The 16,139-nt window shown below is 37.7% G+C and overlaps 1 protein-coding gene across 2 annotated transcripts in view; it reads right to left on the bottom strand.

Moving 5' to 3' along the window:
• The window catches only part of AEBP2 (AE binding protein 2), an 87,321-nt gene that overhangs the window by 37,029 nt on the left and 34,153 nt on the right, over window positions 1-16,139 (bottom strand). For both annotated transcript variants that reach the window (XM_050968873.1, XM_050968881.1), the window contains exons 3-4: window positions 14,281-14,388; window positions 1,622-1,808 (exon numbers count right to left, since the gene is read on the bottom strand). In XM_050968873.1, coding sequence (XP_050824830.1) covers window positions 1,622-1,808; window positions 14,281-14,388 — 295 coding nt within the window. The remainder of the gene's footprint in view (window positions 1-1,621; window positions 1,809-14,280; window positions 14,389-16,139) is intronic.

Below are 16,139 nucleotides of genomic sequence, written 5' to 3'. Positions count from 1 at the left end.
TATATAGAACTTAATTTTGGAAGTCAAGTGAAGCAAATTACAACATAATAAGAGAGACAGGCATGTAACCAAAGAGTAGGAGCTGTGAATATTACTTGCTTTAAAAGAAAAAATTACTCATGAAGCCACATATATAGAGATTAAAGAGCTACAGGATGTCAGCATGCTGAAGAGAACTCCAACAGAACAATACCTTGCATGAAGTCCTGTAAGGAAGAATTTCTCAAGCAATGTCAAAAGGGGAAAAAATTAGTAGTTCTACACACTGTCTATGAAACATTAAACAAAATGGCATATTAACTTAAATTATGCAAGCAACACATATACACAAGATAAAAGAAGGAAGAGAAACAGATTTCGAATCACAGAATCTAGAAAAATTAGAAGACCTATTGGGTCATCTAGTCCCTCTCCCAGCGAGTACTGTTCCTTACTGTCCATTCCTGGTTTCTCCTTCCTGATTAACTTGCATCAGATTCTTTTACTTCAGATTTATCTTGCATTTGTCCAAGATAATCTCATTTTATCATCTTCCACTCACATTAATCTCTCCAGGTCACTTTACATGATGTGTTTGTAACTCTTATCACCACCTACAACTTTTTACAGATTTTTCCATTTACTTCCCCATTACATACAGAGTATATATTCTTTACACAAGATCTGTAGAAAATTTCAATATATTTATATTATAGCTATGTAAATCTCAAAGGATGTAGATAACTTGATGCTGGCAAAGAGCTGTGTCACAGCTTTAACTGAGGAAGCTCTGACTTGACTCTTATGACTCAATCACGTTCAATCAAATATAAATAAGAAGTGCATACTGCCAATTTAAAAGTTTTTTTGGACATAAGACTCAATACTTTCCAATTTGGATACTTAAAGTCAGCCACCTAAATCATATTTTGACTTCAAATGAGCTGTAGGGCTCAGCATCTCTGAAAGTGCAGTCATTTATTTTGAGATGCCTAGCTTTAGTCATGCAAGTTTTGGCAAGCTCCAGAAGCTCCTGTTAAGTCTTCACTGGATGGAAGTGCTTCAAATGCAAATCAGACACACTAACTAGCAGAAAGAAAAGATCTGTTTTGATTTGCAGCTGATCAAGTTTTTTACACCACATTTTCATACTGGACCTCGGAGCCATCAGTATTTTCAGACCAAATACTGAAAACATTATTATTCGCTTTAGTTTTGCGCTGAACTCATTCTTCAAACCAGGAATAATGAAGATTCTGTTACTCAAAGTGATTTCCTTTGATTTTTCAGCCTTTATTTTTGTGTGTAAAAAGCGATCAGTTGTCATTTCAATAAGTGAACTTAAACTTAGTAAGGTTTTCTAGATCACTTCATAAAACTGTTTTTCCCCCCACTCAATATTTACATAACACGTTAATTTTTGTATCAGAAAAATTCCTTTCCCAACAGCCCCTCTGCACAAAGATGCTTATTGCTGCCTCACTGCCTGGCAAATATATCCTAGACTTCTCTGAATTTAATTGGAAAGGGATCTCAAATATGCAGCTGGGGGCATAGAGAGATGGCATGGTGGAAGGAAAAGGGGAAAATAAGATAATACTGTTAATGGAGATAAAAAAATCAGTACAACTCATACACTTACGTAATGAGCGTCGTCTTTTGTTCTTTAACTTCCTTCTTTTGTTCATTCCAGCTTTAGAAGGAGATTCCTCTTTGGCCTTTGGCTGGCTGGCAACTTTTGAAGAGTTCTGTTGGCTGAAGTGCGTGGGCACATGACGAGCCAGCCCTCCCTGAGATGCAAAACTGGCATTGCACCCACCAACCACACACTAAAGGGAAACAAAATGACAAGAGAATACTGGGGCAATCTGTGGCATTCATTCAAGTGGCAGATAGTCTGCAGAGAATTGATTTGTTATATTTTAGGTTTTTTCAGTTTACCTTTTCTTACTTGAATTCCAGCAAATTAGAAGCAATCAATTCAAGGTCTCAAAAGCGCATGAAATTCTATGCAAGAATAGAAAAACTGATACAAATGCCCATCCTAACTCCTGTCACGTATTTTTCCAGTGAAACAGATTGCTGTACAGCACAAAAAAAAAGTTCTCAAAGCTCAGAGAAAAACCTTAGACACTGTACCTACAGCTCTTGCTGCAAGAAGCAGATCCATTCACTCTCATCCTCAATGACATTTCCCCTTTCAATTCAAACTTACCCCTATTTCAAAACCCTCCATTCATGAACTAGCTCTACTCTGCAGTTACTTTACAACCTTATTTACTTATTAAATATAATGTTCTCTTACATCTACCTCTTCTGGTCTTCCTTGTGACAATTCACAGTTTGAGATTGTTTTATAAAAAGTACTTTTTGAGCTTAACGCTTACATGAAGTACTATACTATTAATAATAAATATTAATAAAGGATCCTTATTTTTAAAAGATACTGTAATTCATTTTTTACAAATTTTAAGTACTTCAGTTATTTTGGCTTAGTACGGTTACCTTAGCAAATTTTTTGAGAAAATGCGTAATCAAAAACTAATGACAGAAAACAAAACAGAAAAACAAGATGAGACCAAGAAATCTCCTGGTCAAACATAAGAATTATGGATATAGTCAGTATTCTTATATCTGTGGTTATATGAAACAATTAGACAAAAGGTAAATCATAAGACAATGGTTCAACAACGCACAAAATTCAGTATTTGTCTTAGTTTTAGTTCATACACAAAATGTTTTAATTTCACTTTGATTAGGAGCTGGGGAGGGAAATCTTCCCTCCAGGGTCTCACACTTGAAAATGGAAGTAGGAGGGAAAAGATTCTGACGTTCATTTTGGGATAAGAATGGATGTGTGTGAATGTAATAATTTTTTCAGTTCCCTTTCCAAGTAACAGTGATAGTTAACTGTACTAGTAGCTGACAGGAACTAAATCATCACTGCCCAACAATGTGCTCTTATTTCTCTCTCCCTCCCTACTATCACATTTTGTTGTTTGAGTTTGGCCTGCATCCTCTTATTTCCCTTCTCACTTATGAAAACTCCCTTGATAGTCAGGCACTGCAGCGGCTGGAGGCTGTAACTCTGCAGGTAATGACATCCATGAGCAGTCCAAGAAATAAAACCACAAACCTCTTCCTCACATATCCTGAGCTTGCAAATTAGGCTCATTCCCAACTGAGCCATTCTGAGCTGCATAATAGAGAATGTAGGCCATGATTACACAATGGGCAACTCTATCCTGGGAAGCAGTGACTCTGAAAAAGATTTGGGTAATCAGCTGAACATGAGCTCCCAATGTTATGCTATGGCCAAAAGAGCTAAAATGAACCGGGGATGGATAAACAAGGGAATTTCGAATAGGAAAGGACATTTTATTTCTCTATTTGGTATTGCTATGACTGCTATTGGAATACTGTGTCCACTTCTGGTGCTCACAAATCAAGAAGGATGTTGATAATTTGGAGAGGGCTCTCAGAAGAGCCACAACAATGATTAGAGGATTAAAAAACATGCCTCCCAGTGACAGACTCAACGAGCTCAATCTATCTATTTTAACAAAGAGAAGATAGAGAGATGACTTGATTACAATCTGTAAGTATTTACATCAGGAACAAATACTGGGCTCTTCAAGCTAGCAGAGGTATAACATGACCCAATGGCTACAAGTTGAAGGTAGACAAATTCAGACTGGAAATCAGGCATAAATTTTTAACAGTGAGCAATCAGACAATGGAACAATTTACTAAGGGTCATGGTGGATTACTCATCACTAACAATTTTTAAATCAAGATTGGATATTTTTCTATAAAATATGTTTTAGGAATTATTTAGTGACAGTTCTATGACACTTGTTATATACAGGAGGTCAGACTAGATGAGCACAATCATCCCTTTGGCTTTGGAACCTGTGAATCACATATTAGCAACTAATAAGTGCATCTGTGAACAAGTTAAACACAGTGGTCCAGGATCCTAGCATTATTTACACAACTGTATAGCTGGAGTAACACCAATGTGACTTCAACCACCCTGAATTCATAGTCATGTGAAATAAGAATCTGAGCATAGTCATGTTAAAAAAAAAAAAAAAAAAAAAATCAAACTTGTGCCAGCAGAAGTAAGGATGAAAACAAATATCTGAAAGCGTAATTTCTAGCAAAAATTGTTTCTTCTGTAGTTCTGAAATCATTAAAAGCTGGTGATTTCTACATGAACACAAGATGGTTTCATGAAAGGAAATGGAATGTCACTAAAATAAAACTTGAGGTTCTATACTATTTAGCCCTTATAAAAAAAAAATAGGGCTCCTACTGAAGCTGTGTGACCAACCTTCTTAACTGTCACTGAGAAATCTTCCTAGTTCCATTAGCTCTGACAATATTGGAACAAAGCAGAAAACCTGACCTTAAGCAGAACCACACTCCTTGCAAAATTTAAAGCCACACTCTTAGCAATGTGTGCTAGAGCTCAGAAAATAGTCCCAGGAAAAAAAAAAAAAAAAAAAAAAAGGACTAGTAAATGAAACTGAAACAGTAATATATTCTACAAATATACCAGGTAAATGTGTACCAGACATGTTTCTGGAAGCCAGGTTCATAAGACACAGTGGTGTTTCTAGTCTGTTTGGGTGTATTACACAGGTCAAAACTTCATTGTTCTCCAACCACACACAAGATATTCAAGAGATTCACCACAAAAATCAGTACTTGCTCTATCCAAAACTGAGCTTTATTCCAGGTCATTACTGACACAGCGTGCTTACATACTCAAGTAGGTGCAGTTTACATCTAAAAAGCACTTAAAAATGGTTAGTTATAAAGTTAAGCAATTGAGCCTGCAAACAAGATACAAAAGTATTTATTTATAAGGACCATTTCTTTTACTGTGTCTTCATGTGCAACATAGTTTGACAATAGTTGGTTATATTATTAGAGCTAGTTAAAAGAAGTGTAGTATATCACAGATGCTACAGAATACTTTGCAGTCAAGAGGAAATAGAAGAGAAAAATGTCTTACCTGTTCTTTTCTTTTTTTCTCTAAAATAATATATCCAGCAATCCGTTACTAATGGGTTATGTTTCTTCCTCTCCAAAGATATAGGAGCAGTTCAGGCTGTCATTTCAGGATCTCTGGACTTTAAATCCCATCTAATCAGCTTCCCACCAAATACTTATACAGGTTTAAAAGACCTCTGATAAATCAAACTCAACTATTACGCATCACTTTAAACCTCTCTCTTTCAGAAACTCAGATCTAAACGTTTTTTCGGTTTTGTTTGTTAATACCATAGGGTGGGTCCGGATTGGTGGATATGTTACTTCAAGAGAAAATAAGTTAACATGTAAGAAGTTTAATTTCTCCAGTGTACCCATACCCACCATTACTAATGGGCTGTAATGAACATTGAATTTAATTTACAGAATAGGTAGGGAAAAGCAAGAAATAGGCAGTAAAGAAGTAAAACAAAAGATCTGCTATAATCCCCTTTTAAATATAAATGCTATTTTGGAATTATAGCTTGTGCTATATAAGAAACTCTCAGTGCCAACTTACATTTTGAAAAGCTTTAACTAGACACATTACCATAGATTTCTCTTAAGAAATCTGCACTCTTTCTGACCATACAGCTGTTCTCATTGATGTGTTAAATAAAGATTCTAACCATAGGTGACACCTGTAAATATTCCAGCACCTGATCCACTAAAATAGCAGCTTTAAAAGCTTTCGTTATGCTATTTGTTTCTGGTTAAAATATGAATTTTTTATCCTTTATAATAATGCCAACTTAACAGATAAAAATAACTTCACAAGTTTGATCTTATCTCAAATATTCAGTTTTGGTTCCTTCTTTCAGAACTTCTGAACTTACTGTGGACTAATGAAATGTGATCTCCTCTAATATCTAGCTGCACGTGGATGGGAGTATAACATTTAGCAGTTAACCATTCTAATTATACTGAAATCAGTAAAAAACTATTTAAATATTCCCCTACAGATTCACAGAATAGCCTATGTCAAGAATAAAAAGTTTTCTCTTTGCACACTAGAGCTTTTATTTTAGCCAGACATTACTTTCTATGGTCAGGTTTTAAAGACAAAACTTTTTTTTCTTCAAATTTTAAAACCCAAACTTAATTCAGTCATGGTATTTATTTTGAGAGGACACTGTTAAATCCTAAAACAATTCTAAGGCCACGTCCAGACTAGGAAATAAAATCGATTTTAGATACGCAACTTCAGCTACGAGAATAACGTAGCTGAAGTCGAATTTCTAAAATCGAGGTACTCACCAGTCTGGACGGGGCGGCATCGATGTCCGCGGCTCTCCGCGTCGATTCCGGAACTCCGTTCGGATTGATGGAGTTCCGGAATCGATGTAAGCGCGCTCGGGGATCGATACACCGCGTCCAGACTAGACGCGATATATCGATCCCCGAGCAATCGATTTTAACCCGCCGATGCCGCGGGTTAGTCTGGACGAGGGCTAAGTGCCACAATGCCTATGCTGCTTTGGGTAGGGTTTTTAGAAGCATGGCCTAAATTCTGACTCCAAGGGTGCAGTTAGTCTAAAGCTAAGCACTTCTGAAAATCCAACCCTTGGGTACTGACACTCAATTCTGGAAGATGAAAACATGGAACACTACATCTACAGGTTTTAGCAAGTAAAAAGCTGACATATTGGTTCAACATTTAAATTTGATGGGACTCTAACAAATAAAGACGAGACTCCTAATCGTGGTCTGAAAAGAAGTTATGTTGCCTTTGTATTTCTACTGGATTCAAAGAAATTATGTCTCTATTTGACAGTAACAAATGTGAAATTTTGCAAATAAATCCAATCTTGATGTTTCAAACAGCTGTTATCTGCATAAATCCTACAGATTTGAACACTATTATTGTTCAATTATCAGTCTGCTTAGGCAATCTGCCTTTTTATACATCCTTCGTGTGCAGTGCTCTGATGAAGAGGATACTTTGCCAGAAGAATAACTGGCAGAATTCAAAATAAAGGCTGGAGTGCCTTGATTCTGTTTGCTGGGCTATGCAACTGTCATTCCATTATCAAGTATATCAAATGTGCTTATCCTTTAATGAGTTCTGGAAGTGACTGGTGCTGGCAGGACCACTCAGTTATTTAATGCTCTCTCTTTTACTGCTGACCAGAGTTCCCATACCAGAGCCTCTGACAAGTGTCCATGTTGACATCAGTTACTACTTTAAATACTAATCACTGTAGAAGCAAAGCCTACAAGAGAGATGTAAGAAACACAGAATACATCCACTGGAATAATTTTATCTGGGAAGAAATAGCTACAACGTCCTCAATATGGAGTTTTGCATGCAGGGATATTTCTATTCAGGGTTATAATTGCCCAGATTAAGTCTCACTGAATTCTTTCTAGGACAATAATTAATTGTTGCACCTTGCCTTGAACCTATCACTTCTCCCAAGCATATGAATCCTTTCAGCAAGTGTCAAATTCCTGTTGACTTTGTTGAGGAAACTGTTTTTGAAGAGTGTGTTTAGTACATCTAACAGCTTAATCAGGTCAACTTCCTTTCTCTGTTTGCTTTATCAGGATATGGCATAATAAGGGATACTGCAAGTCAGTCTCATAAGCACTACAATCCACTTTGGGGAACAACCAGGCCGGCTGAAATTATTAAAAATTCAATATTAATCGTGTCTATGATAAGCAATTAACAGGCCAGTCCAAGGAAGTATAAGGAAGACACTCTCTCTTCTGGAAGAGATAATCAGTTATATGCAATTATAGTCCTCTGAAGAGAAGTACTGCAACAAATTACCACCCTTGGCTCCATGAGCGTGTGGACTACCACAGCTCAAAAGATCTAAGTCACTTGACTCAAGGAAGCATCTCATGCTACTCATGATGTACCTAGGCTGGCCATAGTCTTCCTTCAGTTCCTTCGTAAGAGGGGCAAAAACACTTCCATAGCCATCATCAATTAAAAGAGAAATACCCATAATTTACATAACCCTCAACTCTGTGGGGAAAGTGGTGTACTAATAAGAATTCATTCAAACATACAGTGTATTTTTGGGGAACAACAACATGTAAGCTAGACACCCAATGACATACCCACAGTGCTGAGCAGGACTGTATTCAGGTGACTAGCCCATGCTATCGTGGCTACATTGCTATTGTTAATAACTAGCTCCATCAAAGCTGGCTTGAGTATGCCTATTGGCACTACAGTCATGTCACCCTATTGCAGTGCAGATAAACCTTCAGGGGTTGGCATGAGGGTTTACATGTTTCTTTAAAATATGTATTTTAATCCTATTTAATGTAATGGTGCATGTTCTCATTAACCACATAAATGCTGAAGCCTTTTCTAATCCAACACATCTGAATGCCTCAGTTATATCTATTGCAATAAATTCCAGACTAGTTTAAGAGTTTGATTCATTCATACACACACACTTTTAAGCTTATCTTTCAATTTAATGAACACATCTTTCTCTTGTACTAGAAGAAAAAGGTGCACAAGAGTACCCACTTTACCTTCTTTACACCTGAACAGTCGCCTCTCTAAACGGTCAGTCATTTTATCCTCCACATAAGAAATCTTTCTAAATCAACAGTACCTCTTCTCCCCTCTTTTTTACCTTACTCTGTTGGAAACTGACCAACCAGAATTGAAGAGTTCTCCAGGTAAATCTGTACTATTGATATATATATACTGTTATAATTTCATTATTTTCTTTCCCATGCTTTAAAATCCTAACATGTGTCCCTCACCTCCAACCTCCCCCCTTTTTTTTGAGCACTGCGTCACAAGAAACAGAGATTTTCATTAGGCTGTCCACAATGAATGTCTATACTACATTGTAGTGCGAATGCATCGATACTGCACTACACAGAGCTTCTGACTTGAATCTGCAGCTGGACCTGAGTCTACACGGCACAGTGACATGGGACATGAACCCAAGACACACTGGGACTTGGCTCTGACCTATCAGAAGCACTAGAAGGATTCTGAGTGCTTGCCTCCCCTGAGTCATACCCATGTGTGTGGACAGATGAGGGTGGGGGTGGACTCAAACCTGAGTCAGAGCCCTGTCTTGGCATGCAGTGTACACATACCCAATACATCCATTTCTTTTTCCTGACAAGTCTATAGCTAATTTAGAACCCAATAATATGTATGATCAGTTCAAACTATTCCTTCCAGTATGCATCATCTTACATTTGTCAACAAGACATATGGCTTAACTCTGATCTGCTCCTCTGAAGTTCCTCAATCTTCCATTTAATCTTTTGCCAATTTGAGATCTGCCCATTTTTTCAGTTCCTTGTTTTCTCCTAGCCAGTTTCTAATCCAAGATAAAATTTTGCCTCTTACTCCATATTAGTTTACAAAGCAACTAAGTTTAAGGATTTTTGAAAATCCAAACAATTGATATCTACCAGTTCTTTTTCAAGCACTGTTTTATAGACACATTCAATTACTTTTAGTAGACTACAGGCACAATTTTCTTTTATAAAAGCCCTGGTAGTTGGTTCCTATCACACATTCAGATATATGTTTTATAATTCTCTGATTCTTTTCAACCAGTTCTCCTGGATTGAAGAAAAGCTCCAAGGTCTAACTCCCAGGATCAATCCTATTGCCTTTTATAAAGATAGGCACAACCCTGACTATCCTTCCATTCTGCTATAGGAGCCCATGCGATCTTAATTAGACTACATTTTTGTTTGCAACTCAGCCATTACATTCTTGGATGTGTACCATTAGGTCTTTTTAAAATGCAGTATTTTATTTATTCCAGCAAGTCTTCTTGCTATCTCAGTATGATAGTGCCTCATCTTTATTAGCTAAAAATGTGAAGGTCCAGAGTAAGACTCCTTCCACCCCATACAGTATCTTCTGTAGTGAAGACTGATACAAAAATTAGTTAGCATCTCCACAATGCCCTTATCCTTCATCCTTATGAGAGATGCCTTCAGAAAGCTAAAAGGATTTGAATCAGGACTCTCAGAGACATCATCTTACTTTCCACCATAATGGTACTTAGCTCTTGAACTGTAAGACCCATGCCAACAAGTAAGAGACTTTAAACTGGGATCTACAGAGGTGCCCAAGTTCTGTGTGATAAAATATGGCCAAATTCTTATGCTGATGGGATTAGCCACTACTATCATTAACGGGATTGAGACCCACGTGAAACCAAACCATTGGGGGAGTGGGGGTTCGTGGAATTCCTCAATCTCTTGAGTTTGATCAGAACCTTTGCTATGACAAAAATCTGTGGAAATGCATTTCTTCTCAGTGCCTTCTACAGAATATTGGTAGCTCATTCTTCTGGATGGTTCCTAATAGAGCTCTCTGGTGTTCCCCAACCAAAAAAGCTCTCATCCATTAAGTATCCTTATCCCTTCATTTTGGTAGGTCCATTACCCATTTACTAAGCATGTCTGCAATCCTGTTTTCCTTTTGTGCGAGGTAAATGGCAATTAGCAATGTCTTGCGGGGGACAGCCCAATTTCACACGTGAAAAGCTTCCTAATAAAGGAAGGAAGTGAGATTCTTTTTTTCTGTTTTAGCATTTATACAAGACAGAGCGGCTCAAATGTCAGTTCTCTGAAAATCCATTGTGCTTTCAAGCAGCCCTCATCTCCATAACATTAATATGAAGCTGCTGCAATACCTGAAGAGACCAAGTACTTGAATTGTGCAGTCTCACATGGGTTCACAATCCCACTGGAGTACTGGAGATTAGGGGAAGTCCATGCCTAATTACAGTCTGACCCTTAATCTGCCACCAAGACTAGGAAGTTGTCCATTACATCAGTGTCATACAAGGCTTTGTGGCCACATGAATAGCCCTGCAGTATACACATTTGTGTCGTGACTAATCCATACATTGTTTTGGCCTCCAGCAGCGACATTAGCAGCACAGCTCTTGTTGATGTTTACTCTGGCAAATCCTGCCTGCCAAATCCACAATGTTCTGGATCCCATCATGGGGAAGGAAGGCTTTGAGATCATTCATGTCTGAATCACACAGGACTTCTATGTACTTCAGTGATCTTTGTGGGGACAAGACAGAATGTTGGGTAATCAATGATGAACACTAGTGACTAGCACCCAGAGATGATATGAAATTTTCCTTAACCGGGTGAAGTTTGGCTTCTCAGGAATTCATGTTAGGATTGAGTTCTTCTGGCTTTCTGGGTATCAGGAAGCCCTCCTTGAAATTACAACCCTTCCCAACTTTTGCCAGATATCTCAGGTTTGATGGGATCAGATTTCCTACAATGTCTCTTGCTGGTATGACTGAACTCGGAGGCGTTCTCAAAGGGGATCATTTGGAGGGATTTCTCTGAAGTAGATTTTGTAGTTGGATATTGCTGAGGACCCTGTGTTTGAGTTGACTGGGGTCATCAGGAACAAAAAGTCCCAGTCAAACCGACAAGAAGTTTCTGAGAAGCAGATACTGACCAGCGTTAGCTATGTGCTAACTTGTAGCAAACACTGGGCTTCGCTGAAAGTAGGAGTTGCTGCTCAGTGTGTAAATGGGACTCAGAATACTTTGGCTTCTGCTATGACACTGAGCAATTTGACTTTGGGAACTCCTGAATTCAGACCCAGAAGTCGGCCTCTTGAAAACACTTTTTCCCGCTGTAGATGAAGGATGATGAATGGATAATATACTTGAAACCTGGGGGGGTGCACATTCTCTTTGGCCTTAATGAGACTAGACACTACCTTTTATCAAAGAAATTTTCTTGTGATATGGTAGATCTTTGAGCCTTTAATGAATACTATATGAAGGCCAGATAATCCAAATGAAAGACAAGTGGTTACCAATGTAAGCCATTAGCACTGCGATCCAGAAAACCTTAACAAAGAGCATCCAGTGCATTAGGTCAGAAGCTGGCACCCATACTGTTAGTTCAACCAGTCTTGGCACTGGCCATAGCATATTCTCCATCCATTCAAGTACAGACAGTAAAGACTCTGCCCCCACATACATGTGGGAACAGTCTACTCCTCAATATCTGGAAATCATGGCACACGCGTGCAGTCTGATTTCTGGTGCTAGATTCTCTGACAGGAACCAAAAAAAAAAGACGGTAGTAAGCTCCACTGGAGATGCAAACTTCCCCCAGAGTCAAAGCTACCACAGGAGGTGTTCCCAAAAAAAAAAAAAAAAATCAGTAGAGTTCAAGGAAAATACACCAGTCACACAAAGAATTAGAGGATAATATGATGAAATGCTGAAGTTACTCAGAGCCACGAGCAGCACTATTGACCAATATTGTAATGTTTAGAGTTTTTTCATCAACCTTAGCCAGAAAGTACTGAGAACAGATTAGCAATATCAGCACATGTAACATAAGATGTCTTCATCTAGGACAAACTGCTTGGAAGTTTAGATGTACGAGTTCTCACCAGGCCTATATGCAAATGCATTAACCTAAAAGTTGGAGTCCATTGGGACTGGGATCTTTACAGAAGCTTCTGTCTTTTGCTAGATAACTAACTATGGCAACTGTAACTGAAGATGAAGTAATTCATCATCCATTGTTGGGTGTACCCCCTAAAAAGTCTACATTTTCAAAGGCACATGTCTCTAAAATTGGATTCTCTTTTACCTAATCTTTCATGGGTTAAGCTTCCCTGATTTATAGTGATGCCTTGGTTGAATGCCTACGGTTTTCGATTGCTTGTTTATACCATACTAAAACTTTGACAGGAATAATCTTACTGGTCTAGGCGGACTGATGATAAAAAATACATCTGACATCTCTAACTGGTGCACAAGGACAATTAGGACAGGCCTATCTAGTCAGGTTTAGGCCAAATAAAAGTTGGCATGCTACCAGAAAGCTACAGGAAGAGATGATCTTTCAGAACAATCACCACCACTTGCCTCTACTTATAAAGCCGAAAATACCCATTTTAAATCTCGAAGTGCAAGGAATTAAAGGAGAAGTTTCATCTGATCAATAACGTTCAAAATTGTTTCCGGGACTAGCCGTTAGCGCTGGATCAGTTACTGGAATAATCATACCTGGAGGTATTAAGGATCTCTGACCCATCTGTTGAGCTTCTAAAAATAAGAGCCATCACCTCCATGCCAATTTAATTCCCCTGAACAAGCTTAAGGGCTGGTACTGAATTCCCGTTTGTCATTCATCCTCTCAGTCAGAAATCCTCAGATTATGTTACGCAGTTTGCGATGAAAAATGACATTTTAGTTTGCATACAAGGTTGGAGAGATGGATTGCATTTTTTCATCTCAGGCTTTGACCGTAGCTTCTCTTTTTCTGCCATGATGCAAATATGATCTCTGCAGAGAAATAACATCTGGCAGAGGTCATTATAATAAAAAAATTCTATCTGAGAAATATAAATGTCTTAAAAAAAAGAAAATGGAATAGAGTAGCAAGGAAAAAAAATAGTACTACTTTTTAGAGGAGAAAAAAAATACTACCTAGGTAAGTTATCAAAGAGGAAGAAAAGCCCAAATTGATGTTTCATCAAAATGATGAACCCTGCATGGAGGGAGAACTTCAGATGGGAAATAGTGTGGGTGGGACTTACCATCAAGTGATCCAGGATTGACAGCTATGAACTGCCCCACTGTATCCATAAGAGGATGAAGCAACCCATTAATAACGGATAGGTGGATATGGGAATGATAAACACTACTATACCTAGAATCACAGGTACAGATTAGGGGGGGGAGAAAGAGAGAGAGAAAGTTAGAAAATGCTATGCAAGAAATATAGTCAGCTATATGGACCTCTATTCCTGACTCACATTTCCTTACTACATTAAGAAGAAATATGTTGATCATAAATATCGCTCACTGGGTTTCAACTAAATTCTGTTTGCAAAAATGGCTGTCATTTAGATGCAGGATTCACATGCTTTTTTATTCACCAAGAGTGGAAGTTTAAAACATAAGAGCCATGCTTCCATCTGTTTTCAGCTTAAACAGATAGGTTAAACTGGAAGCTGAGCTTCAGGAAAGACAGTTACATTTAAGACTCCCATACCACTTCAGATAAATGCATTGGGTATAAATGTACAATCCGTGTGGGACAGGGACTGTGTCTTCATCTGTGTTCGTACAGTGATGGAGCCTTCATGTGCTATAATAATATAAATGATTAATGAAGTGCAATTGGCCAACGTTTGTCTCTCTCAATACTTTCAGAAAATCCTCCTGTGTTAAAAATGTAGCCCAAACATAAAAAGTAAAATTATCATTTTCAACATACAAAACATGATTTCTTATAAAAACAGCTTACCTTGAAAGGTTTGTCCCCACTATGCGTCAGCATATGCCTCTGTAACCAACTTTGACTTGTTGAAGGTGTATTATATACTTTGCAACCTTTCCACAAGCAAACAAATACCTAATAAAGGAAAAATATGTCATTATTTCTTATAGAAGTCTAAAAACATATTATTTGATTATGTTATGAATACAAAACATGTTGGTTCAAAGGATACACAAAAAGTGTTTAGACCCTGAATAAATAAATAAGAATTATTTGCTCTCTCATACCAGCTTGCCCAGAATTTTGGGAAAGAAATAAGGCCCACAGGCATTCATAATCGCAGTTCTTGGGAACAAAATTTGGTGCCCAAGTGCTTACCCCCTATAAATAAGTTCAGGAGCTATACCACAAACCCTAGAGATAGCTTCCAAATCTTGAAATCCTCTAATGATTAATATCTATACAAAGAAAGGAAAAGCAAGTTCCAAACTGACTAATTACCTTTACAGTCTTCTCATAGGAGAAAAGGACAAAATGGTTTGTTCTCATATAAAAGCAACAGTCCATTTCTTCTGTATGAGGGAATCAAGTTAAAACTTTGTTTCAAGGTACTAAAAAGTATTTAAATACCTGTTCAACATTAGTGAATTTCTAGATGCTCCAAACTAAACCACATATTCACATTATTCCCATCACAGCATACATGCAGACATATTTACTGTAGGATGGAAAAGATATCCTTGCCTAGTATGATTTTTAATCCTCACGTTAGGTAACTGGGTTTTTCTAAGGCATTTATCACCATGGAATCTAACTGCTTCTGGATGATGGAAGAAAAGGAATTTATTTTTAGATACACATATGGATTAACACTCCTTCTAAGGTGCCAATTATTTCTGTGTCCATTCCTTTCCTTCCATAAAACTCAAACTTCTACTTTCCTGAGTTCTCTCTCCACATTCTCCCATGGTTTCAAAATGCTGATGACAAAAACAACAGCAGCAAAAAAATACCCTCCAACATAAGCTTTAACTAGGCTTTTGTTATTCATCATATTCCAAAGATTAACTGATACCATAAGCAGCTACATTCAAGTAATTTAAAAAAGCATGTTTTAAATACACTTTCACTTTCAAAAGACAGAGCTGCTGAATTTGAGGTTATTGTCTTTAATCATTATGTACAGAAACCTTAAGTATGGCTTTCAAATATCATGTATACACCATCAACTTGAAATAATTATTTCTGTAATTTTTCGACCACTTCCCTCTGCACACAGTTCTATTTTGCTTAAAAAAAATAAAAATGATCCAAGTTCTCTGGACTTTGGAGCAAAAACCTAAGCAGATGAAAAAATAAAAGTGGTGCATTAAAGGGACACCTTCATATTTTGGCAATTTAAAAAGATTTAAAGATCATTTTATATATACATCCACCCCCAATCTCCCAGGTCAATTTTTGTGATTTTACATGTTTTGTGCTATCCTATTCTATCCAAACATATTAACTGCAAAAAGATGAAGTAAAAAATTATCATATAGAAGTGTCTTTAAATTGATAGCATCTCTTTTAACTAATTTTCCAAGGTACTTACAAATTTCATGTCTGTGGGTAAAAAGAAAATGATCACTTTGTTGGCAGCTTTGATGGGGCAGGGAGCACTGACATAGGGGGTCGGGGGAGGAGGAGAGAGAGATCTCAACCGGGAGCAACTAGGGCTGTATTCCATGTGCTGCTACTTTCTTCTCTCCTTTTCCTTTATAACTGGGGGAAGGCTGGCTGCTTCCTTTTCCCCTTCACCCTCACCTTGTGCTGGGGCGGGGGGAAGAGGAAAAAGGGTATTGCATACTGCATTCTAGCTCCAGAGCCTGTCCCACTCACCACTG

The sequence above is a fragment of the Gopherus flavomarginatus genome, chromosome 1 (assembly GCF_025201925.1).
Source record: "Gopherus flavomarginatus isolate rGopFla2 chromosome 1, rGopFla2.mat.asm, whole genome shotgun sequence".
Lineage (NCBI taxonomy): Eukaryota > Metazoa > Chordata > Testudines > Testudinidae > Gopherus > Gopherus flavomarginatus.
Note: the sequence above shows the minus strand (reverse complement) of the source record. Positions and strands in the feature narration are given on the sequence as shown.